The sequence below is a fragment of the Lissotriton vulgaris genome, chromosome 7 (assembly GCF_964263255.1).
Source record: "Lissotriton vulgaris chromosome 7, aLisVul1.2, whole genome shotgun sequence".
Lineage (NCBI taxonomy): Eukaryota > Metazoa > Chordata > Amphibia > Caudata > Salamandridae > Lissotriton > Lissotriton vulgaris.
This window is the reverse complement of record NC_141695.1, coordinates 411251011-411277021: the sequence shown is the minus strand read 5'-3', so window position 1 is coordinate 411277021 and position 26011 is coordinate 411251011. Positions and strand designations below refer to the sequence as shown.

Genomic DNA, 26011 nt, shown 5'->3' with positions numbered 1-26011 from the left:
GGCAGGTTGCTGCAGACAGCGTCATGTAAGTCATCTCAGGAAAAACTACCAGTCCCAGAAGGCCAAGCGACGCCGGGATCAGGCAAAATGGGAAGACCTTATTTAAGCTCCACCCCTTGATCAAAACGGGGCTTGTCAATCCTGTTCCTGGTTCGTTCCCTGTTTGTTAGTTCATCTAGAGTTCTGCCATGGAGATTCGTGTTCAAGCCATTTCTTCCGTTATGTCAACACCCGCCGCGACGATGAAGTGCCAGCGAGGCCAGTGATCAAACACCCGCCGCGACGACGAAGTGCCAGCGAGGCCAGTGATCAAACACCCGCCGCGACGACGAAGTGCCAGCGAGGTCAGATCAGCGGAGACCAGCGCGTCCCTGTGAGTTTAACAGAACCGCGCTTGTTGTACAGATCGAGGAGAGCGGGCTCGCTCTCTTCCGTTACCTTTGTGTTTTCTTCTGAGTTATCCGTTCAACCCCCAGTGGGAGATTGTGCAATTTGCATCGTTCTTTTTTTGTTGTAACGTTGTAATCCTTGGATATCAGGCGGTATTGCGCCTGCAGAGCCTTGCTGCGAGACTACCACCCAAAAGGAGTATTTTGGGTCCTTCTATGGGGAAGAGTCTTTTCCGTGCGTGATCCTGGAGCGGAGAGTGAGTTAACTCTTCGAAACCTGTTGACAGCTACAAAGACTTCCGTAGAAGCGGTAGCCTTCATCCACGGAGTATCCATTCTTACCAGTGGTAAGTCCCGGAACACAGGGGAAGTGGGGCTGTGCGAAGCAGTACAGAGTCACATTATTCTCTCTCTCTCTCTTCTCACCCACCTCCAGGGAGGTCTTCTCAGTGAAGCCGCTGACCCTAGAAATTGAACTGAAGAGATCAGAGAAACCCACATTCCTCCACCTCGTCATTTTCCCCTTGCAGCCTCCGGCTGTGCGTGCTCTAACAGTGGTGTCTGTCCCATTGTTGGGTGACGTGCAGTGGGAGGTGGCAAGGACAGTCATCCCATCGTTCCTGCTGGGCATTGCATTAAGGTTAGTGGCGCATGCGAGTTCTTGCGCTGCTTTCAATCATTACAGATTGACAAGCCCAAGAACGCTAACCAGCCCGGACGATGGATACCAATGCCGTCCTTACCTCTTTGTTGGAGAGTTTCACAGAGTTACAAACCGAGGTCCAAACATCTCGTGCCGAGAATCAAGCATTATATAAGGAAGTGTCAGACTTGCGCAGAGATATGTCAGATCTCGCCCAGAAGGAGACGAGCCCTAAACCTTTGATTCGGCCTGCAACCCTGCCCCCACCTCAGTCATTTCAACCTGGAGGAGCATTTGCAGCCCCTTCCACACCCACAGATGCCGCCCCAACGGTGCACATCTTACAGACCCATGGCATCCCTCTCGCTCCTCCTGAAAGGTTTTTCGGAGACCCCCGTAAGTTCGAGACCTTCCTAAACCAATGTCGCCTACATTTCCTCTGTAAACCCCAAATCTTTCAAGATGAATCATCCAAGACAGCCTTCGTAATGTCCTACATGGGAGGAAATGCTTCCAGCTGGACCATTCCCTTATTGGAGAGAAATGATCCCGTGTTACACAATTTTGCCGACTTCTGTCTTGAATTACGGAAACTGTTTGACAGAAAGTCCCACATGCTGTCATTAGATCGGGAGTTAATGACCTTACGCCAAGGATCACAGGATCTACTATCCTACATCACCACCTTCAATCGTCTCATAGTAGAGACAGACTGGCCAGCACAGAAACGTATCTCCCTGTTCTATCAGGGCCTTCGGGGGGAATTGAAGGATGTGTTAGCACAGGTGGTGCAGCTGCCTACGACATGTGAAGAGCTTATTGATCTAACCGTACAACTGGACCACCGTTTGTTGGAATGGAGAGGGGATCGGAGCAGAGGGGACGCTAGGTATTCATATCCTCTGTTCAGACCTCGACAAACGGGTGAAGAAAAAGCCAAGCCACAAGAAGGGCCAGAACCCATGCAAATTGGAGGAATTCGGGGCCCCCTTACTAAGGAAGAAAAGGACCGGAGAAGACGCCTTAAATTATGTATGTATTGTGGCAAAAGCGGACATTTTATTAATGAATGTCGAGCTCGGGCTTCTACATCCGGTAAGAACACCTTTCCTAGAGTCCAGGCCACCGCGAGGATGGAGGAGCCGTCGGAAAACTGAAGGTCTTGGATCAGAAGGAGACCACTTATCCAAGACTCCCGTCCCCTCCGGTCTCTCCTTATGTAGCGAACACCCTTCACCCTGCAGTTGCGCACATGAATATCAATGTGTCTTTACGGGTGATAAATCGGAAACCTTTTCAGGTTGATGCCTTGTTGGATTCGGGGGCCACAGGGAACTATATTGATCAAGCCTATGCATTGCAAATGGGTATCCCCTGCGAGAAGAAAACAACGCCCGAGACGGTCAAGGCAGTAGACGGATCAGTCCTGTCATCAGGACCTGTAACTCAGCATACCCTGGCATTGTTAATGGAATACGGAGCCAATCATTACGAATACATCCAATTCGACCTTATTGACGCACCTCAATTCCGGCTCATTCTAGGTATGCCTTGGCTTACCCTACATGACCCCTCAGTGTGCTGGTCGACTCGTACGGTAAGGATGACGTCCACATACTGTCACGAACATTGTCAAAACCCGGACCTTCTCCTCTGTTCCTTCGAACCCTCGCCTGCTTCTTACATAGCTGGGGCCTGCTCCGTTGACAAGTTTTGCTGTGCCACGGTCTTACCATCTGAGTACCAAGAATTCGCTTCCTTGTTTGACAAGAAAAAAGCTACTCATTTGCCTCCACATAGGGCATATGATTGCCGCGTGGACCTCGTTCCAGGGGCAGATCTCCCCTGCAGCAGAGTATATGCCTTAACCGAAAAGGAGACACAGTACCTAAAATCCTATATCGATGACAACTTGGCCTCTGGGTTCATCAGACATTCCACTTCCCCCGTGTCCTCTCCTATGTTTTTCATTCCCAAGAAGGATTGCGAAGAGTTGCGTCCATGCATCGATTATCGAGCTATCAACAGGGTGACAATTAAAAATCGTTATCCTTTGCCCTTGATTCCCGTTTTAATGGACCAGCTTAAGGGAGCTCAGTACTTCACCAAACTTGACCTTCGGGGTGCCTACCATCTGGTGCGAGTAAAAACCGGGGATGAGTGGAAAACGGCATTTAGAACCAAATTCGGCCTCTATGAATATAGGGTAATGCCGTTTGGACTATGCAACGCCCCTGCCGCCTTCCAATTTTTTATGGATGAGGTGTTGCGGGGGTGTTTGGAGACCTTTTGCATAGTCTACATCGATGACATTCTGGTTTATTCTGCCACTCTCCCAGAGCACATCACCCACGTCAAGGAAGTATTGGAAAGGCTTCAACGCAATTCTTTATATGCAAAGCTAGAGAAATGCCTTTTCCATGTCCGACAAGTGGCGTTTCTGGGCTATGTGATTGATGCTCAAGGGTTTAAGATGGACATGAAAAAGGTTGAGGCTATTCTCACTTGGAAAACACCACAGAATGTCAAATCCGTTCAGAGCTTTCTTGGCTTTGCCAATTATTACCGGCGCTTTGTTCAGGATTTTTCCAAAATAATACATCCGATCACAGCTCTGTTGCGGAAAAACGTTTTGTTCCAATGGGGGGAAGAAGCAGACAAGGCTTTTCAAACCCTCAAGGAGAAGTTCACGCAAGCTCCTATCCTTCGGCATCCAGATCCACAGCTTCCTTTCATTCTCGAAACGGATGCCTCCCACTATGCGCTAGGTGGAATACTGTCACAACGCCACCCTACCACCGGGCAGCTTCATCCAGTGGCGTTCTATTCAACGAAACTCACACCTTGTGAAATAAACTATACCATCACTGATAAGGAGCTCCTGGCCATTAAAAGAGCATGTGAGGAGTGGAGACATTACCTCCTGGGGGCCGTGCATACCGTGGAAATCATTACGGATCACCGCAATCTCCTGTTTTTAAAAACAGCAAAGGCCTTGACACCTCGGCAGTTGAGGTGGACCCTTTTCTTTTCTGACCTTGACTTTGTTATCCGTTATAGACCTGGAACCCGGAATGGCAAGGCAGATGCTCTCTCTCGATTGGGGGAGGAAGAGACCGTGCGACCAGTGGAAACCCCTTCCATCCTCCAAGGCATTGAGAACGCCGAGACATCCATTGCGTTGATCACCTCTGATGACTTTCTGGAGGACGTCAAAATAGCCCTCACTGATCTTGACATTCCCACATGGGTCCTTGAAGAGCCAAATCATCGTTGTGAAAAGGATCAATTGGCGTATCATCACCATGCATTATACATTCCTCGACTTGAGTTGCAAAAGACAGTGATGAAATGGGCCCATGACTCAGTATTGGGAGGACACATGGGTGAGTACAAAACGATAGCTACCGTGGAACGCTCCTTTTGGTGGCCCAGTCTCCGAAAGGATGTGAAGGATTATGTAAAGAACTGTGCGGTTTGTGCGCAAGGAAAATCTAGCCATGCTAAACCAGCAGGATTGTTGCACCCCTTACCTATTCCGCCCAAACCCTGGCATACTTTGTCCATGGATTTTATCGTCGAAATGCCTCCCTGTGAGAAACAAACAGTCATTTTAGTGGTGGTCGATCATCTCACCAAAATGGGACACTTCATCCCCCTACCCGGATTGCCTACCTCCGGAGAGTTAGCGAAGGTATTCTTGCAGAACATCGTACGTTTACATGGACTACCAAGTGTGGTGATAACAGATCGCAGTACACAATTCACCTCGCATTTCTGGAAAGCGCTCTGTAACACCCTGCAAATAGACGCACGCCTATCTTCCAGTTACCATCCGCAAACGGATGGTAAGACGGAGCGGTTGAACCAAACCCTAGAACAATATCTTCGCTGTTTCACCCTACAAAACACCACTGATTGGACCACTCTTCTATGGTTGGCGGAATTCGCATACAATAATGCAGTACACTCCACCTTGGGATGTTCTCCTTTCTTCTGTCTGCACGGATACCATCCGAACATGCTTCCCTTTGAGTGGCCGGTTCATTCCCTCGTACCCGCTATTCAGGAACACCATGCTCATCTTCGAGCGATCTTGATAGAGGCACGGAACAGTTTGAGAACGGCTCAGAATGCCCAGAAAACATTTGCAGACAAACGAAGGTCTCAGGAGCCCGAGTATAAGGTGGGCGACAAGGTTTGGCTCTCTACTCGTAACCTGCACTTGAAAGGTGCGAACAAATTGAAACCAAAATATGTCGGTCCGTATGGTATCTGTGAGGTGATCAACACTGTGGCCATGAAACTCTCTTTGCCTGTGGCTTGGTCCATACATCCAGTCTTCCATGTATCACTTCTGCGGCCTTGTCTACCTAGTGTCCGGTTGCCAGAGCGCCCTGGCCCTGTGGAAGTGGAAGGGCAAGAAGAGTATTATTATTATTTTATTTTGAGAATTTGTAAAGCGCGACTGACACCTTGCAGGCTTCCTGGCGCTGGAAATTACTCTGTTAACGGTAAACCGGGAGAACAGTCAGACGGACAATTTATTTGGGGAAGAGCCAGGTCTTGATACGTCTCCTGAAGGGAAGAAGCTGTGATGTCTGACGAATGTCAGTGGGCAGGCTGTTCCACAGCTTGGCCGCTGCAACACTGAAGGATCTGCCCCCAGTTCTGGTTCTGTTAAATCTGGGTACCTTTACCAGACAGGCAGAGGATGAGCGTAGGTCTCTGGCAGGAGTGTACCACAGAAACAGGGCTTGCAGAGGTTTGGGTCCAAGTCCGTGCAGAGCCTTAAAGACAATGCAGAGGGACTTGAAGGCCACTCTTTGTCTCAAGGGTAGCCAGTGCAGCTCAGCCAGGGCTGCTGTGGCTGAGGCCCTCCTCGTCCAACCAAGAGCCAGCTTGGCGGCGGCAGATTGAATTCGCTGTAGTCGGTCCAACATCGTGACTGGAGACTCCAGGAGCAGGGCGTTGCAATAGTCAAGGCGACTGAGTATCGTACACCTGACTATCGTCGCCCTGGCTTGTGCCGGGAGAAGAGGCATGATTTTCCGCAGTGATCGAAGCAGGGCTGTGCAGATCCCCACAGTTTTTGTCACCTGGGTTTCCATACTTAATTTGTTGTTCAGCATGGCTCCCAGGTTGCGCACCGAAGGAACTGGCAGAGGTTTGTCTCTAAACTCCGGGGGCCAGAATTCATTCGGAAACTGACGGGGTATCTTAGTGCCTGAGCAGAACAGGACCTCCGTTTTCGCGGAGTTGAACTGGAGGGAATTACTGTGTAGCCATCCAGCCGTCTCTCTTAGGCAGTCGTGGAAGATTGAGAAAGGAATGGCATCTTCACCTTCCCACGAGAGGATGAGCTGTGTATCATCCGCGTAATTTATTGTTTTGACCCCAAAGGATGGGATCAATTTGATTAGCGGGATGAGGTACACATTAAAAAGGATGGGGCTGATGCAGGAGCCCTGAGGGACTCCCTGGGGTACTGTTGCAAAGGCGGATTGAAAAGGGGGAAGAGAGACAGCCTGTCTTCTGTCCCGCAGATAGGAATGAAACCAGAGCAATGCCGTGCCTTCCACTCCCACCTCCCCAAGTCTCTGCAGCAGCCTACCATGGTTGACCGTGTCGAATGCGGCAGACAGGTCCAGCAGTATCAATGCCACTGGCTGGCCCCTGTCTGCACGCATGCGAAGATCCTCCATGGCAGTTAAGACTGCTGTTTCGGTGCCGTGGGCAGGACGGAACCCGAACTGGTGATCGTCTAGAAGGTTGTTTTGTTCTAGGTGGGCGGACAGGCATGAACTGACCCAACGTTCGGCGACCTTCGCTGGGAAAGGCAGCAGAGAGATGGGTCGGTAGTTGGAAAGACAGTCTGGGCTCAGGGAGGGTTTCTTTAAGAGAGGGGTGATTAGTGCCTGTTTCCAAGGGGTTGGGACAAAGCCACTGTGCAAAGACTGATTGCATATTAGGCGCATGGTGTCAAAAAGTTCATTACCAAAATTTTTCCAGACTTTTGGAGGTAGGGGGTCGAGTGGAGAACCCGAGGTGATACCAAGCACAAGTCTTTCAAACTCGACGGCCGGGATCGAAGGGAATTCCCCCAGTCTAGCCAAAAGGACAGAGCCTGGAGACGACAAATTTCGCGAGCTGGTGTCTGGTCTCAGCGTGTTAGAAGTTTCGGAGGAGGGGGGTGTTTTCAGGTTGTGAATAATGGTGTTTATTTTATTAATAAAAAACACTGCAAGATTGTCGCAGAGGGCTTGGGTAGGAGGCTGTGTAGAGGTGACACAGTCCGGGTTGGTCAGATTTTTGAGTATTTGAAAAATACTTTTAGAGCTGTTCGTGGCGTTGGTTATGATGGAACAATAATGTTTGGCCTTATTTAGGGCGATGGCAGTTTTATACTCCCGGAGGTTTGCTTTCCAGAGGGTTTTATGAGTGTCAGAGTAACCCTGCCTCCATTTTCTCTCTGCTTGTCTGCATGCTAGTTTGAGAGCTCTTAAGGAGTCATCAAACCATGGGGCCGGTGCTCGTCTCTGTGGTTTGCCCTTTTTCAGAGGGACGAGGCGTTCCGAGGTGCTGGAAATCCTTGTACAAAGGGATAGGTAGTTGGCCTCCACTGGTTGCGTAGTGGAGAAACTGTCTTCTACTTCAAATACTGGGCCATTCAGTCTGAGTTTGTCCAGAGCCTTCCAGTCTCTGTACGGGGGTACATGACCGTGGAATGCCGGTCTGCAAGACCTGCTACCTACTATATGAAATTTGATCAGTGCATGATCAGTCCAGCACATTGGCAGAATGTCGCTCAGAAGTGCTAACTGGGGGGAGGAAAAGATTAAATCGAGCTGGTGCCCTGCTGCGTGTGTGGGTTTGTTCACTAGCTGGGAAAGTCCCATTCCTTCACAAGAGAGTAGGAGATTGTTGAGTGCAGAGTCGAGACTGCCGTTGAAGTATGAAGTAGGGGCCATCCTGGACTCCCGTGTAGTACGGGGTCGGGTTCAGTATCTAGTCGAATGGAAAGGCTACGGCCCCGAAGATCGCTCCTGGGAACCTACGGATCACTTACATTGTCCCGAATTGGTTGCCCTTTTTCACGAACGTTACCCTGGGAAGCCAGGACGACCGCCGGGACGGCAGTCCTCGAGAGGGGGTTCTGTAGCGATCGCCCTAGGCAGAACGGCAGGTTGCTGCAGACAGCGTCATGTAAGTCATCTCAGGAAAAACTACCAGTCCCAGAAGGCCAAGCGACGCCGGGATCAGGCAAAATGGGAAGACCTTATTTAAGCTCCACCCCTTGATCAAAACGGGGCTTGTCAATCCTGTTCCTGGTTCGTTCCCTGTTTGTTAGTTCATCTAGAGTTCTGCCATGGAGATTCGTGTTCAAGCCATTTCTTCCGTTATGTCAACACCCGCCGCGACGTCGAAGTGCCAGCGAGGCCAGTGATCAAACACCCGCCGCGACGACGAAGTGCCAGCGAGGCCAGTGATCAAACACCCGCCGCGACGACGAAGTGCCAGCGAGGTCAGATCAGCGGAGACCAGCGCGTCCCTGTGAGTTTAACAGAACCGCGCTTGTTGTACAGATCGAGGAGAGCGGGCTCGCTCTCTTCCGTTACCTTTGTGTTTTCTTCTGAGTTATCCGTTCAACCCCCAGTGGGAGATTGTGCAATTTGCATCGTTCTTTTTTTGTTGTAACGTTGGAATCCTTGGATATCAGGCGGTATTGCGCCTGCAGAGCCTTGCTGCGAGACTACCCCCCAAAAGGAGTATTTTGGGTCCTTCTATGGGGAAGAGTCTTTTCCGTGCGTGATCCTGAAGCGGAGAGTGAGTTAACTCTTCGAAACCTGTTGACAGCTACAAAGACATCCGTAGAAGCGGTAGCCTTCATCCACGGAGTATCCATTCTTACCAGTGGTAAGTCCCGGAACACAGGGGAAGTGGGGCTGTGCGAAGCAGTACAGAGTCACATTATTCTCTCTCTCTCTCTTCTCACCCACCTCCAGGGAGGTCTTCTCAGTGAAGCCGCTGACCCTAGAAATTGAACTGAAGAGATCAGAGAAACCCACATTCCTCCACCTCGTCATTTTCCCCTTGCAGCCTCCGGCTGTGCGTGCTCTAACAGTGGTGTCTGTCCCATTGTTGGGTGACGTGCAGTGGGAGGTGGCAAGGACAGTCATCCCATCATTCCTGCTGGGCATTGCATTAAGGTTAGTGGCGCATGCGAGTTCTTGCGCTGCTTTCAATCATTACAGTCTACTCCCCGGAGTGTGGGTTTCAAAGCTTCCCAGAGGGTCAAGTCGTCTACCCCCGATCCTGCATTGTCAGACCAGTAGTGGGCTATCGCCTCCCGCATGTGAGATTGATACTCATCTTGCTAAAGGTGCCAGGTGAAGAGGCGCAATCGAAACGGCTGCCGTCTCCGATCCAGGCGGATATCCATAGTTATTGGAGAGTGGTCAGAGAGCCCATGCGGCAATACGGCCGTTGATTCTATCCTTCCTATCATTAAGCAGGGAACAAACAGGTAATCCAATCGTGAGAAGGAGCCATGCACCGCTGAGACATAGGTGTACTCCCTACTATTTGGGTGTTGATAGCACCAGGCATCCGGCCAACACAAACTCCGCACCATATCACACAACTTTGTAGACGCAGTCAGCGGCAACCCACCACCCGGTCGAAAGCGGTCCAACGCCCCATCCATCACATCGTTCCAGTCCCCTCCAACCGCCCCCAGGGCATCAGGGATCTCAGATCACACAGCGAACAGTTTCTCCACCAGGGACCACTGCAGCGGGGGGGGCATACACACTTCCAAAAACAACAGGCTCCCCATCAATCGTTCCCCAAACAAACACATATCTACCCTGGGCATCTACCCACTGTGTTGAGTGTATATATGACACCCTCCGATGTATCAATACCGCAACACCCCGGGACCCTCGGACAAGCCCTGCGTGGTACACCTGTTGATAGCCAAATCGCTGTAGACTTAGAGTCTTGGTTTCCAGGAGATGGGTTTCTTGTAAAAAGAGGACATCTGCTTTCTCCCTCTTCCCCTGCTTTAGCACAGCGCCCCTCTTAATTTTATCGAGCATGCCCCGAACATTCCAGCTCATGACCCGTAGCGCCACCCTGGGGAGCTCCGGAACTGGGCCTCTATCCGCCATCATTCGAGCTCATGAATATTCGCCTGAGCATATGGAGGTGAGTCTGCCTACAATCTAGTAATCGAACCTGCTGGACCATCGTGTAGCAATAAACATTCCCTGTGTACCCCAAACACCCACTGTCTCCCAAAGCCCCACCCCAAACCTGGGCCAAACTCAACTCCTCGAACCCCCACCACCCCCCCTATACCTCAGCAACATTGAAGTATCTGTCGCGGTGTGGGTGAGCCACCGCCCACAACGGGAGGTCAGTGGCCACCCGCTCCAATGGATCCCCATAACCCAACCCCACAACCTCTAACTAGACCCTTAAATGGTCGATTACCACCCGTGGAAACCCGGGCGATTAGTACCCTGAGGCAAATGTCTGCCCTACATTTTGCCCCCACCACCCTCACCCAACATCACATATCAAAATCCATAACTTTGTCCAGTGATGTCGGCGGGTTTCGGGGACACCTGTAGTCCCGGCTGGGCGACTCTGGGCCACCCGCCGATATCACCTCATTGTACCAAGGAGCGGTGAGCCCCCAATCACGGATCCACAGTCGGATTGTCCGAAGAAGCGGTTCCCTCCGCTACATTTTTCTTTGCGGGAGAGCGTTTAGTAGAGCAGGACCTCCAATTACTTCTACTCCGTGATCGTCAATGCGTATGCTTCGGCGCTGGCGAAGAGGATGAGTCTGAATCCCGAGCCGGTGGAGTGTGCGGCCGGACCCGAACAGTCTCATCCGTCCAGTTGAATACCTCCTCCGGAGAGTTGAAGAAGAGAGTGTGGGACTGGTAGATCACCCGCAATCGGGCTGGGTAGAGCAGGGCGTCCTGGATCTTGAGGCCTCTCAGGCGGGCCTTGGCATCCGCGAAGGATTGTCTTTGGCGCTGTACCAGCGTTGTGTAGTCCGGGAATATTAGGATCCGTTGGTTCTCACACATGAGCTGTTCTTTCAAACGGGTCTGTTTCAGGATAGTGTCCCGGTCGTGATAGTTGAGTAACTTGGCAATCACCGCTCGCGGTTGCTCCCCGACTGGCGGTTTAGGGGCCAACGCTCTATGGGCTCTCTCGATAACGAAGCAGCGGGAGAGGGACTCGGATGGCAGCCAGCCCTCTAGCCAGTGTGTGAGAAAGGCCTCCATATCTCCTTTTTCGCAATCCTCCGGAAAGCCAACAAAGCGGAGGTTATTGCGCCTAGCCCGCCCCTCTGCATCCTCCACACGGAGCGCTAGGCCCTTCTGAATACCCTCCATGGCAGCCACCTTTTTTTTTAGAGTCACGACATCGTCCTCCACTCCGGTGATCCGCGTCTCAGCCTCCGTGATTCGGGCCACCGCATTGCGTAAGTCTTGGAGCAACAGAGTCACGTCCGCACCAATAGCCCCAATCTTTGCGTCGAGGGTGTCCCTGGACTGGGTAATGGCCGCCAAGAGCGTTGCATTGTCTGGTCCCTGGGGTGGGGGGCCCCCAGAGGCACCAGCTGCTCCCCTCATTACTAATAGCCCCACTAACCTGGCTACCCAAAGATAAACATGAGCTACCAATTTAGGAGCTATCAATGACGGAAACTGGCCTAAAGCACTCTAATCACCACGAGAGGTGGGAATCTCTACCTGACTCATACAATTCAAATATCTATACAGGCTATATAATAGCCAACATTGATTATAGATGGCAGGGTTAATTGCTTCCCCACAATGCCTATGGTGTCACTCAGATGTGGGCACACTCATTCGTACGATCCGGTCATGTCTGTCCCTAGTTTGCTTCTGGCGAGGCGTCTTAAATGACCTGACAGAGGTGCTGGCGTGGGACTTACCTAGTTCCCCGAAACTAACACTCCTACATTGTACAGAAGGATTCTGGGAAAATAAGTACAAAAGGCACCTGCTATTTTTAGGCCACACATTAGCAAAACAAGACATTGCCAGACAATGGAAGGTGGATACCACACCTCATGTAACACTATGGAAAAAAGGCATGGATTTTACTATGGAGTTGGAACTTCCTGTCTTTATCACATGTGGATGCTCGTAGAAACACACTAAAATATGGCAGCGGTGGGGCAGTTACAGATATCTTCCTCTGAGTAACACACTACAGTAGATTGTCAAATAGAAGGAGAGATAATGACATATGAGCATGAATAGTTTGATAACAGCTGTCTACACTGGAGACATGAGGGACCAAGACAATAAATGTACAATGACATGGCGAATAGTTTGATATAGTGTTGATCCCTTTGTTATTGTATCATGTTTTATTTACATAATGTTTACACAGCAACTGGGACAAATGGCATTTTTCATATATCCTACAGGTGAAGTGTATGGCTCATATTGGACAGATATTCTGGGTCTGCAATTATAAATGGTAATAACATTTGTTAATACAAACTCATAATAAGTCCCCAAATCTCTGTATAATTTCTATAGACTTCTTTAAGATGTGCTACAGCAAAAACTGCTGAAAGGAATTACACCACATTTAACTGGCCGCTAAATCATGGGCCGCAGATTGTGCTTTTTGTAGACCTGGGCGGGAAATTCCGTTCTGCTCGTGGAATGTGTGAAATTTGGGTAATTTCGCGTTCTGCGGAGAACGCGGAATTGCCAAACATTATGTGATCCGCTGCTTTGCAGCATTTTTGGCTTGCTTGCGCTTTCAAAATGCATGTTTGCCAGATATTTCTCCTCGAGCACGCAAACAGCATTCGCTAATAGGAAAAAAGAATTGTGAACGGGCGGAACAAGCAATTCCACCTGTTTGCGGTACTTTTGCGTGCTCGCAGGGATTTTTTACCGTTTTGCGAAGCTTTGCGTAGCGCGACTACGCAAATACCGCCCACCCCTAGCTTTTTGTAATTTGGTGCAAGTCTGTTCAGTAATTTGTGATGCATGGAGGGGTGGGTCCTGGAGGGGTGGGTCAGCAAGAGGCTCTAGAAGGTCTCAATGGAGCACCAGTTTAAAATTAGAGCACTCTGATTGCTCCAGGGAGCTTTTTTTCCCTTGTGCCATCTGGGTCCTATGGGGGTCAGACTCCCACAGGAGCAAGTGCTCTGATTGGTTGCAAGTAACTTGAGAAAAATGCTTCTGGTAGCCATTGCAGACTTAGTCCCCTGTCCTGAATGAAACAAAATAAAGCATAAGGGGCAAGGCATGGATGCCCGCCCCATAAGCCCCCCCGGGGGGACCCTAAAGGGACACCGCATGGGGCCAACGGGCAAAAATAAACATTGGCAATTTGTGCTGCGAACTCGTGAGACTCCCACAGGATTGCAACAAAAAAAGAAAACCAAATAACAGCCAGGGCCGGATTCTTCAACTATAGGCCCTGAAGAGCTCAACCCTGGAGCGCCCCCACAAAAAAGAGTGTGCAGAGTGGGGTTGGCTGAAAGTGGGGGGCCAACCCCTGTCATGCACGACCAAAGGCCTTGTGCAGTGTGGGGTTGCCTGCCTTTATGGGAATTGGCAACAGGGCCTGGCCAAAGGCCAGACCTTTTGCCAAACCCCATACTGTGCACAGCCAAATGCAATGTCCAGCATGGGACTGGCTGCATGCAGGTGTTTCGGCCACAGTGCCTGGGGGGGGTTGGGCTTATCAATGGGAAAAAAATATTACTTTATGGTTAAAAAAAAACTAGAAATTCACTGAAAAAGCCAAAGGTTAAAGTAATGCTAAATTTAGGTGAAATGTTTTTTTTTAACGATATAATATTTTGAACTCTAAAAACCACCTACATTCACTAGTTCTAGTTATGTCAAGTAACTATAACTAAAGCCCTAAAGTAACTATAACTCACGCCCTTACCATGCACTGCTAATTACCCCATATATTACATCTTCTATGACATCACTGATAATATCACTGCAACATTTGCAGTGCAATTATTGAAGAGAAAACTGCGCATGGGTTGGCATGGGTTATAGTTACCACGAAGCATGGCTATTAGCAAATTAACACAATTTTGCACCACCCCCTTTTAAATCTTTCCTACTTGACACAACTTCACATATTTTAAAATATCAAGAGTAGTCTAAACATAGTAAACATTTTCCAAATTTTGTGCAAATTCATCAAACAGCATGAAAATATAGGCAAATCAAAAATACACCTTTAAGTGCTGTCTGGATAGCTCTAAAATGTGACCTCTTCATGGCCAGAATGGAGCATCTTTTTAAATGCAATTGTTTAGAAAGATACTGAATGAATTCACGCCAAACCAAGTGAAGACAGTTCCTTGTGTAAAGTTCCCCTTAGATGGAGAGTTTTTTGTATTTACGATCAGCCATATTTTTCCGTAACGAGGAGCAAAGAGTATATAGGTGATGAAATGGGAATTATCACTTTTGAAAACCCCGTTTCCCTATTTTGTGGCCCCTACTTGACAGATCTGCACTGCATGAAATTGCCGTTAGGAACCCAACTTATATGTACTTTTCATTAAGGTTTGTTGAATGGTGCAAAAATGTGTGAGAGAAACAAAAATGCTTATTCTACTGAACCCTTAACTTAACCATAACCACACATATGTGTATTTAGTAGTTACTTCCTCCTACTGAGCCTGTGCCCAGGTTGCAGGTTCCATCCATTATCGTTGCAAGACACATCACACAAAGAAAATGCTGCCACTCCCAGATGCTTGATTTTGGGCTCAATGTAGGTGTCCAAATACCGGTCGGAAACGGCCGAAAATACCGATTTTCGGCCGTTTCCGACCGGTATTTGGACATTGGTATGGAGGGCTTGGTAACTTTACCGATTCGGTAAAATCACCGATTCAGTAAATTTTACAGATTCGGTAAAATTTACGATCGGTAAAATTAGCAAATCTGTATTTTCTTATGTAGGTAGCACTGTTAACAGTGCTACAGGGCTTACAGGACATACTATTACATGGTAAATAACTAATCCCTGTGTACATGCACATCTGTGCATGTACACCTGTGCCATGTGGCACACAGACATGCCCTAAGGGCATGTATGTGTGTCACATTGCACACAAGCCTGAAACAGGGGTGCAACAGGGTGTCAAAGTGACACCCTGTTCCCCCTGTCAATTCGGTAAATTTACCGATTCGGTAATTACCGAATCGGTATTTGCTATTGATTCCTATGTTCTTCAAGGCCCATAGGAATCAATGACAAATACCGATTCGGTAATTACCGATTCAGTAAATACCGAATCTTACCAAATCGGTATTTTTTACCGATGTTTTACCTACATAGGTTTTACCGATTCTTAAATATCGAATCAGTAAAATTCAGTATTTAAGAATCGGTAAAACCTATTTACCTACATCGGGCCCTAAATCCTTTACTGAACAGCCCAATAATGCAACTGAAGTCACTAGAATCCAAACGTAAGTTAGTGGAATGGGCTATCCTGAAGCAAATAATTGACTGGGTGCAAGGGAGTCAGCACACGAAGAGCAGCGGGTACATGTAGAGCAACAGTAGTTTTGGGAATTCAGAATGGTATTGGTTATGTGGTCACTGACAAGGCTCTAGGGTAGCCTTGCCGAGAGCACCATGCCCTCATGTCAAAAGATAAGTAGACACAAAATATAAGTAATCCCACAGAGAGCCATGAATTGGTGGCCCTTCTGTTGCAAGATATAATGATAGAAGGTGTCAAAGAGAGTTAGAAATAAAAGAAGAAACTGGAAAAATCAGTAAGGTGTACAAACTAAAAGGGGTTCCCTCAAATGAAAAAAGAGGAAAAAGCACAAAGGCAGCAACAATGATAGGGATAGGGCCAGAAGTAGTTATGGAAGCTGAAAGAAAAATCATTATAAAGAGCAAGCCATCTATAAGAAGAGCACTTACCTCACCAAAGGAGTAGCATTAAAGAGGCCTACTAGCTAGTGCTGAAGTCTAATATTACATTACAGTACAGAAATATAATATTCTTCCTTTGTTGCTAGTGAGGGCCTAAAACATGCAGGAACAAACCGCTGCAATAAAAAGGTATATAGGGTGCTGCTGAGGAATTTTATATGACAACACTTGAAGAGCATAATATTAATTGCTGCTGTGGGTTCATTAAAAAGGCTGCATATACCGTCTGCCCCCTTATTTTGTCTTTTAACAATCTGTTTTCACAAAGATCATGCTTACCTGTGTTTTCTCGTTTTGGATGACATATCTCTTTCTTCTTTCTAGTATTTTTTGACCCTGGTGGAACCGGGACTCTTGGCTTTGGTTTGCTGAGTGGCTTATTGGTGTCTTTTGGTTGTACTTCTGTGAAGCAAAGATGTCGTCTCACTTTTCGATGCACTGGAATGAGCTTCACAAAACCCGATTCCAGGAATTTTGATCTTCGATTTCTAAAACCTAAAATACCAAGCCATTGCATGAGGAAAGCCACCTTTGTAACTGCATTCTTTGACACTGAATAATGCCTGTAAAAATCTGAAAATGACATACACCTTTGGAATGATGCACAACATACACTGGCATGAGGAGCTATGGTAACCACATTCACAAGGTATACAGGAATAGGGCCACTTTCAATCGCCAACACTGCAATTCACGAATTGACAGGAATTGCAACCGCAAAATGATTTTTTGGTACGTTTGAAACCCTCTGTGTGAGTCAGAAGTGCTTTCTAACTTGCAAAATGGGTTTACCGACCTATGGTAGCAATGGGCATTTCTTCCTAATTCTGATTTGTATTGTATGTATCAATCGTGAGAAAGCAAATGATCTAACATGAAAATTAATTAATCTAGTAATTGAATATGCAATGATAAACGTAAACTTTAATGCAGGAAAGGAACACATTTGAATTGTGCTGATTTACAATAACTGCACAATGTTACGGTTTAACAAACATCTTATAAGCAACATGTTATTAATCAAATATCATGAACTTCCTATTTTCTCGAGTTTTATATAACGTTTGAATAGAATAACTTGTGCAAGTTAAACCATAATGCATGATTCCATTGTTCTCACAGTAAAACAAATTGAGATGTAGACGGTCGATCTATGTTTTAACCAAGTCTAATGTTTCCAGAATAAAACTACACAAAACTGTAGCTAACCTTGTGATACAGTTTGTAAGCCCCATGTATTTTCGTGGAAACGGCGAAGCTGAACCTGCTTACCAAAATATGTTGCCACCTTATTGGCCCATGGAAGAAGAAGCCTGATATGGTTTAACATGTTTTCCAGACTTTTATATTAGTGTTTGTTCCTAGGCAGAGGCAGGTTTTCTATGCTTTTCCCTTTTTCCTTGCCAGAACCCTGACAATCTTGGCTACTGCTTCTACTTGGTTTCCCTTTTACCTCACTTTGCTATTTGATTTTTAACGGATTGCTAGTGCAACAGTATGCTGATTTACTTGGATTTATTGAGACTCAGCTGAGTCCTATGAACTAATCTTTAAGGGAAGTTTGGTTGTTCTAGTTTGCCTTTAAAGCTTTATGCTCCTCTGATCTCACTATTTTGTTTGAACCAGAGCTCTTCATTTTTTCTACAAATCAAAAAATTCTGATCCTGATCTTAGAACAGGGAATTATTCCTTTATGGAACATGCTTAATGCACTATTTATTTGATGGTATGTTCTAACCATTCTTTTCATGAGATTTCTGTAAATGTATCTGATTTATGGACTAATCGAAATAAAAATAACAACAAAAAAAACAATATACTAATTTCTTAATGAGAACACAATTTTTAGAAAAGTATAGAGACTAGCGTAGAAAATGGGGCATCATTTGGTGGATTATGGTAAATGGCATAGTACTAAACTAAAAATGTAAAACGATTTGAGCCCAGTCATGCTATCAATGGTGTGTGAGCATTAACTGCTCCCTCGAAGTTTTCCCAAATGTGAAACTTTTTTTAATAAGCACCATCGGTTCCTTTAACGAACATGGCTGTTCAAAAACAAGAGAAAAATACTTTTGTTGTACTACTGCCACTATTCATATTGCTTCTACTAGTGCTAACATTACTACAAACACTACTTCCAACAGTAGTGCTAATTGTACTACAATAGATACTAGAACCGGTATGAATGCTAGTACCAGCTACCAGCTAGTCAACTGATACTCCTCTTACTAATAATCCAAGCCCTATTGCTTAAACATGCTAGTATTGGCGGTGCAGCATATACCCACTGTCACTACAAGATAGTTGCTGCAGCTTGTACAACTACTTTACTAATAGTAGTGTACAAATAGTCCTTCTACTACTTCTAAAACTACACTATGACTACCTCAATTACTACTATTGCTCACTACTAGTGATTGTACCACAAGCACCTGTGAAGATGTTGTTAGTGATAAACCTGCTCTTAGTACAATTTATGATTAATAATGCTTATTAATAATGTCTAATGTTAAAATAGTGTACACAATCCCAACAATTGATCATACTTCATTATTTTATTTCTGATAATTTTTTCAGACGATTTATGAAAATGTAACTCTTTCATGAAGCAATATTGTGTTTAGCTCAGTCTATTAAAGTGACACAATGAAAGTGCATGGGCCCGATTAACAAATGTAATCTGAGACAAAATCCTAACTTTATGACTTTCGGTATTCTCAAAGGGCATTAGAAGTACTAACTTTACTATTCCTAAATGCTTTTTTTGAATACCGAAAGTTGTAAAGTTAGGATTTTGTCTCGGATTACGTTTGTGAATCGGGCCCTACGTCATTATATTTTGGCATTTTCATAGTTCGAAAGTAGCTAGGAATCAAAAGATGATGCTTAAGTATGGAATGCTTTGAGAGACAATGAAAGGTTGTTTTCAAGAATGGGGAATTACATATTTCTGATGCATAATTACATTACAAGTCACATATTTTCAATTACACCCCTTTACACACATATTTAGAATTTTGGAAACAGGGAGACTTAGGCCCTCATTGCCTGTTGGCTAAATTTCTGATTTAGCTAGTATATCCAGTTATTGAGTGCATTATGAATTACAAATTATGTTGTAAAATTATATTCATACTTTGTCCATTGGACTATTCATTATCTAATAGTTGGTAAGATGTCTGGATGGGAACAGCCAAAAATATGGAATTGAAGTGGGAATTCGGGGCTGTAACTTTGATTCCTGCTCCCTCAAGTACAATAAAACAGTATTCCTTCTTTTCAAAATTAGCAATACCCATGGTATCTGTAACTGGAGGAATAGAAGTACCTCACTGATATTCCTTACCCACTTGAAATAGGGCCCAAGTGACCTCCCTTACCACAATGTTCAATCAGTAGCCCGCATCCCAATGTGTTTGAACCCTGAGTTAATTCAAGCAGTGCAGCAGACTCACCTGCCCCACTAAAAGCTCTTTTAGTTAAGTCTTGAGGCCCCAACCTTGTTAGGAAAAGGTGTTCGCCCTGACAAAGAGACAAGAGAATATGTCTGAGGTTGTATGGCATTATCTCTTTTGCCTTGATCTCCAATGCTACACAAGAACAATGGACAAAACCAGAACAAATGTCAGGTTTGCCCTGCTTTTTTGCAAACAGTGCCGCTCATGAAACCATGCCCTGCCACTGATGCACAAGATTATTTTGGTGTGATAGTTACTCTGTGTAGGATTCTGTGCTGCTCCATTAATTGGTGTGGCATTATTCATCTCATGCGCTTGTTCTTTAAGAATGCTCAGGTCATTTGCCTTAGGGAGCGCTTAAGCTTCCTGTGTATGGACATATTATTCCTATTCAAGATATAACTGAATTCATTTGGTGACCGGCCTGGTCTCTGAGCTTATTTTACTAGAAATACCTGATCTTTCTTCCTTCTGGTCAGAGCCCTGTTTCTTGGGTGTGGGGGAATTTACTGGAGTTAGTTTCTCTTTACTGCAGTACTCCTACAAATAGGTTTCATCCTATGTATTTCCTATGTCCATTCCCTTCTCCTTCCTATTCTTTTTCTCCTTTGGCTATGTGAAGAGTTCTATTTCGTCTTCAGGGCATTAATATCGCTGCACTGTCCTGGAGGTTATGTACTTCCGGATTTGAGAGTAGTCGGAGTTGACTCCAGCTTCTCAGATTTATAAACTTTCCCAGCTCAATATCTAAGGGGTGTGTTGACTATTCCATTAGACCCGATGGCATATTGCATCGTCACTCATAATCATGACCTTTTTTAAAAGAGTGACATAACAGGGTATCAGATGTAGTTGTTTCAGTGTCAACTAATTTTATCTACCATATAGTTTATGACCAAGATTGATACAATGAATTTCATGGAAAAAAGTGTTTGCCACTGAGTTATTCCCCATGCTCTCATAAAAGGCATGTTTTTATTTACCTTGTTTTATTTTGGTAAGACTACTAGGTGGGGTCAAACAACAATGGCCACTTAGCGAGAGAGCACCGGCGGGCAGATGGTCTGTAGTTAAAAATCCATAGCTCTGTCCGATCCCCACAACACAAAAAGTGCGGGTGCCGGAGGTCCTAGTTGGAGGGATCACTCGGCGCCAACAGCCGGGTTCAGTGGAAATTGGGATAACCCTGAATTGATCGAGTGTACAGGCGAGAGGAGGTACGTCACAGCCTGACTGAGGGAAATCCAGTGAAGCACGACTGGCAGGGAAGAAGAGGCAGGGCCGGGAATGCCAACCGCAGAGATGAAGGTGACTGGCGGAATCAGGACCTGGAAACAGCAATAAAATCCACAGAGACATGCAAGGGAAAGCTGAGTCGCTTTGGAGCATCGTGGATGGCGGCCATTTTGGGTGAACTTCACTGAATGAGCCCGAAGCTTTGCAGCGGAAGCGCTAACACCCGTTATTTTGGGTGGCACCAAGGGGCCAAAACTTAAAAAAAGGGACATGGCTGAAAACGTTGGGGTGATCGATGTCCCCCTAACTTGCCCCGAGCGGCCTGCACGGACAATCCTGGGTGGCCTGGGAAAAGAGAGCCTGGGCGCACCAAGAGACAAGCGCAAAGAGAACAACAGGACCATCCCCACTCAGAGCTCTCAGGGACCTGCAACTTCAGGTCCAAGGCACCTGGGACATGATAATTTGCAAGAAAGAGCCATTGATCCTGCAGGCCGGGAGGCCAAGACGAACCACGGAATGGTATGGGGATGAGGAGATGGTCTGGGAGTGCACTCCCCAGGGTGCGAGAGAACTGTCAAGCACATGTAGGCAGACATCGAGAGCCCAGTTGACTGACTTAGGGAGCTCGAGGGGACAGGCCCAAAGTGACTAGGGCTTATCAGCATCTACCTGAAGAAGGGATTATGAGAAGCAGCCCCCCTCCTCGGTGCAGCAGGAGGGCACCGGTGGAGACAGTGGGTAGCGGCCAGGGTGTCCCAATGGAGACCGGCCTCTGGAGAAGGGGCTGGGCCACAACTGTGTTTGGAAACTGAATAGAATTTGAAAATATCGAACCCCCTCCATACCCATGAGGGATCACTGGAAGGGGGATTCAACAGAGAAGAGAAGATGAAGCCCAAAGGGAACCCACCATCGCAATCTAACAGGATGGACAAATACTTGGTCCCACGGACCCATTTAGAAGAGGGTGCAAGGCTACGGGACCACCACCCGGTGAATAGCCCTCCCAGGGACCCTGAATGGCAGTGATTCAAACCCTCCAGTCCTCCCTAGAGCTTAAAATAAACCCAATAACTACATAGGTGGGCCTCCTTTGCGTAGATTTACAAAAGATGTCCCAACAAGTGCATAAGACAGGGGTAGATCCATCTGGTAGATCTAGTCTTCTTCTAAATCAGTGGAAGAACAGCTGCGTAAGTTAACTAAAGGGCAGGAGGCGCTGGATACAAGAGTGGAGGATCAAGAAGGGAGATACACAAGAAACAACCTACATATCGTGGGAGTCCCTGAGGGAGCAAAATCCCAAAATGTGGATTTCTTTGTGGAAGACTTGATTGTCAATCAACTGAAACCCAAATGCTTGTCAAAGTTTTTCTTAGTTGAACGGGCCCCCACGTCCGAGACCGGGGGCCCCACCATGCACAATTATAGCCCAGATGCTGAACTTTAGAGACCGAGATGTCATCCTGCAAGTAGCTAGGTCCCAAGGAGATGTTAAATATGAGAACTACAATCTGTCTCTTTCCTGACTTCACATATCAGGTCTAAAATCAAAGGAGGGGATTCGAGGATGTAAAGAGGACCCTTAGAGATAAGACATCAAATATATGATGCTGTTCTCAGCCAAGCTAAAAATCAAAGCAGATGAGAAATCCTGGTTCTTTACCATATCGGAGGAAGCAGGGGATTGGCTGGAAGGGTGGTGAGTGAAAGGATCCAAACAGCAGAGAGGCCCAAGGAGGACCTACCCAAACGCCCTAGCAAATGGAGGCTATCAGGCGGGTGAAAATGACCTGCGAAATAGAGATAGGTTTCCGCCCAGGTCTTAGACCAGGAATGTAACAATGGCGAGTGGACCAGTGCTTGAAGTCACACACTCCAAAACAGACAAGATTGCCGAGGACATAGAGAGATGGTCGGGGCATTCATGAGAGGAAGTAATGATGCAGGATGGATGGTGGGATTGTAGTGACAATTGGAAGCACATAGACACTTGATGGAGCTATCTGTCCTGAACTGACTGCCAAATGTGGGTATCGAGCATTGGGTTGGAGGTGTGTTGGGGAGAAATGTGAGTTGTGGGGAGGTATTAAAAAGAGACAGGCAGTGATTGTGTGCCGGACGAGCGCACGGTGCAAGTACACTGGGGCAATAAACCCCCCTCAGATGTTTGCTTTGCAGTTATGGGCAACAGGCACTCTGCAAATTGGGGTAGTGAGAAATTCAAGTCCCACAGTGCAGGGAGGGGTAGTTAAGGTAGTTAAGCTTTGATTAGTTACAGTGATGGTAGTTGAACATGATATAAAAACTGAGAATGTGACAGGTAATGAACGACAGGGAGTATTATGCCGTGGACGCCCTTAGAAATCCTAGAGGAGCAGGAGCAACGAGGTACACCTAACAAAGGAAGGGATGCAAGATCAGCGCAGGCTTAAAATTATGTCATAGGACGTAAAAGGCTTGGGATCCAAAATAAAGCACACACTGGCACTTCAATTTCTCAAGCGGCACAAACCGGATGTGGTCTTGCTGCAGGAAACGCATCTGCAATGGTGTAACTATAAGGCATTGAACAGGTGGGGAGATAAATAAGTAGCACATGCAGGGTATATGTCAGGATCACGGGGTGTGGGAATTGTCCTCAGAGCCACGGTAACATATGTCCCGGAAAGGACATGCCGAGATGCATTAGGTAGAATGGTATTTCAGTCCGGGAGCTGGGACGGTAGAACTTTGAAACTGGGCTCAGTATACGTCCCGCCAATGTTACAGAGTGAAACAAGGATAGCTCTAGGGGCGCAACTGCTGGAATTACCGATAGGCACACTAGTTATGGGGGGGGAATGAATAGTGTCATGTCCCTGTCGGAGGAGAGGTGGCCGGGGAGGGCAGCCACAAACATCGGAACTCCTCTAGGAGGCTTTGCGGAGGCAATGGGTTGGGCTGACCTTTGGAGAGCCCAAAATGGGAAGAAGCACAAATACACACACCAGACGGCGAGACATGGAGTTTATCAACAACCTAGCTAGGCTATGGGGAGCAGGTATGCTTCCAGCCATAAAAGATTGGAAGGTTGACCAGGGCTGGTGCCAACAAGCAGAACATACAGTTTATCGTGCCAGGGGTTGCCTACGAAGTTTTTTAAAAAAATGGGTCATTGGATGCAGTATCGAGGGGTGCTTAGCCAAATAGGTGAGGGGGCCGGAAATGTATTTGATGTTCTGGGAGGGAGGTAAAGGAGAGGGAGTAGCCGGGCATCAACATGGATTCCACAGAGGTTTAACACAAGCCAGAACTGGTATTGTAAAGTAGATCTAGCCCCCCTGCGAGGAGCCTAAGTATGGGAATTTGATCCGTATAACTGTTGTGTGTCATGAATCAACTGCTAAATAAAACATTGTTTTTAAAAAATAGACTACTAGGTGGCATTCCTAAAGTTGCTGTCTTCCCTTAAATTATAAGATTACTGACCCTGTTAATTCTCCATTTGTAGATTCACCATCTACTTGGCAGGTTTTTGTCTTGGTATTAAGCCTTGACAAAGAACCATCTGTAATCCTCATCTTGCTTTAAGGCTTTTGCTGCTGATTGTACTATCCTGGTGACCTATCCCTCTATATTTTATGAATTTCGTGCATAAGATTTTTCCCCCTTTGCTTTCTGTGGTAGGCAGTTTCACTCATCAGACAGCATCTCTTCTCCTAAATCATACACACATTAGGTACACAGTTAATACCAATACCTTTTCATGTGTAGGCAGAGCTCTCTGACATAGGGCAGAGATTTCTTGACGGTAAATTATTGGGATACTGTAAAATGTTTGGTAAAATAATTGTAACAATATTTTCTATGAAATATTAATGTGAAATAATTGTATATATGTATTTAAAATGAATAGCAACATACAAATGAAACAGCCCTATTAACTGGTTTGCATTAAATATTGCATTAATTTAAATAAATGACATTAAAGTTACTTTTAAAAATGTGCTAAAAAACTTCACCTAAATAGAATGTTTATATATATGTATATATATATATAAATAACTCACCTGAATAGGATGGTATATATATATATATATATATATATATATATTACCTACTGGCGGTCGCCAGTAGGTAGTTATAGTTAGGATTTTTTTCAATGTTAAATCTCAAAATTCTATTTGGAATAACTTTGGCGCCGGTTGACGAATCTGCCTGAAAATGTCCTCAAAATGGCCTCGCGGAGCTCCGGTCCTTCCCTGAAAGTTTGGGGGGGATGCGTCAAGCGGGGGCCGAGATAAAAGGGGGTCCCAAAACGCGTTTTCCCCCTGTTAATTTCCATAGGGCGGTCGATTTCACTTTTAGCCCGAACGGCTGAATGGATTTCCACCTAATTTGGCAAAATTGTAGGGACTGGTAGCCCGATGTGCCTTTGCTATGTCTCAGGATATGTGCTCGAGTGGATTTTGAGTAATTTAGGTTCAAAAAAATATATATATCTAGAGCCGCGCCCCGGTCCGCGCACCGGGGAGCGCTCAAAGCGCGCCACGCGACTTGCATACGGAAAGCTGATTGGCTCTCGGGTGTCTGTTAACATTCGAAACAGTCCGGAGCGGCCGCCATCTTGTACCTCGGTAGGATTGAGGTGGTAAAAGTCAAAGGGGGAAATGAGCAAAAGGGGGCAGGGTACACCCCCCCTGACCCCCTAGGTTTGATGTGGGGGTCATAAAAGGGCCGTACAGGGCAAAAAAACTTTTTTTTTTTTTGATTTGCGCCGGGGGAGCGCCCGGTCTGTGCACCGGGGTGCGTACGATTGGGAAAAAGAATGACACCTTTTTTTAAAAAAAATAGCATTTTTTTATAAATTGGAGGTAGTTCTGAAAATAACTTTTTTTTGTTTTTGTTGTTTTATATTTTTTTATACTTTTTGAAACGATTTTATATTTTTTTGGGATTTTTTACAGGGGAAAAAAAAAAAACAGGGATTCAAAAAATGCTCAACAGGAGCAAAAAAATGAGAAAATTTAGGGACGGGGAGAGCATCGGTGTTCCTGTTTCTTTAATGCAATGAGTTCAACGCTCTGCTCCCCATAACTGAGTAGTTCGTCACAGTCCTTGCATAAAAATTTTATGCCTGCAAAAACCGGCTGGATGTTAGGGACCATTCTTGCACGTGTTGAACCTGAAGGTGTTGCTCCACCAGTGGAGGTGCTGCTGCCATCTCTTCGTGCCTTCTCTGCCAGCTTCCTGACACTCTCCCTGGAATAATTTTTTGGGTGTCTTCTTTT

General features: G+C 46.3%; 1 protein-coding gene across 1 annotated transcript in view; it reads right to left on the bottom strand.

Moving 5' to 3' along the window:
- The window catches only part of LOC147701759 (uncharacterized), a 546044-nt gene that overhangs the window by 68229 nt on the left and 451804 nt on the right, over positions 1 to 26011 (bottom strand). Inside the window, exon 11 of the mRNA XM_086930377.1 lies at positions 16318 to 16533. Coding sequence (XP_086786503.1) covers positions 16318 to 16533 — 216 coding nt within the window. The remainder of the gene's footprint in view (positions 1 to 16317; positions 16534 to 26011) is intronic.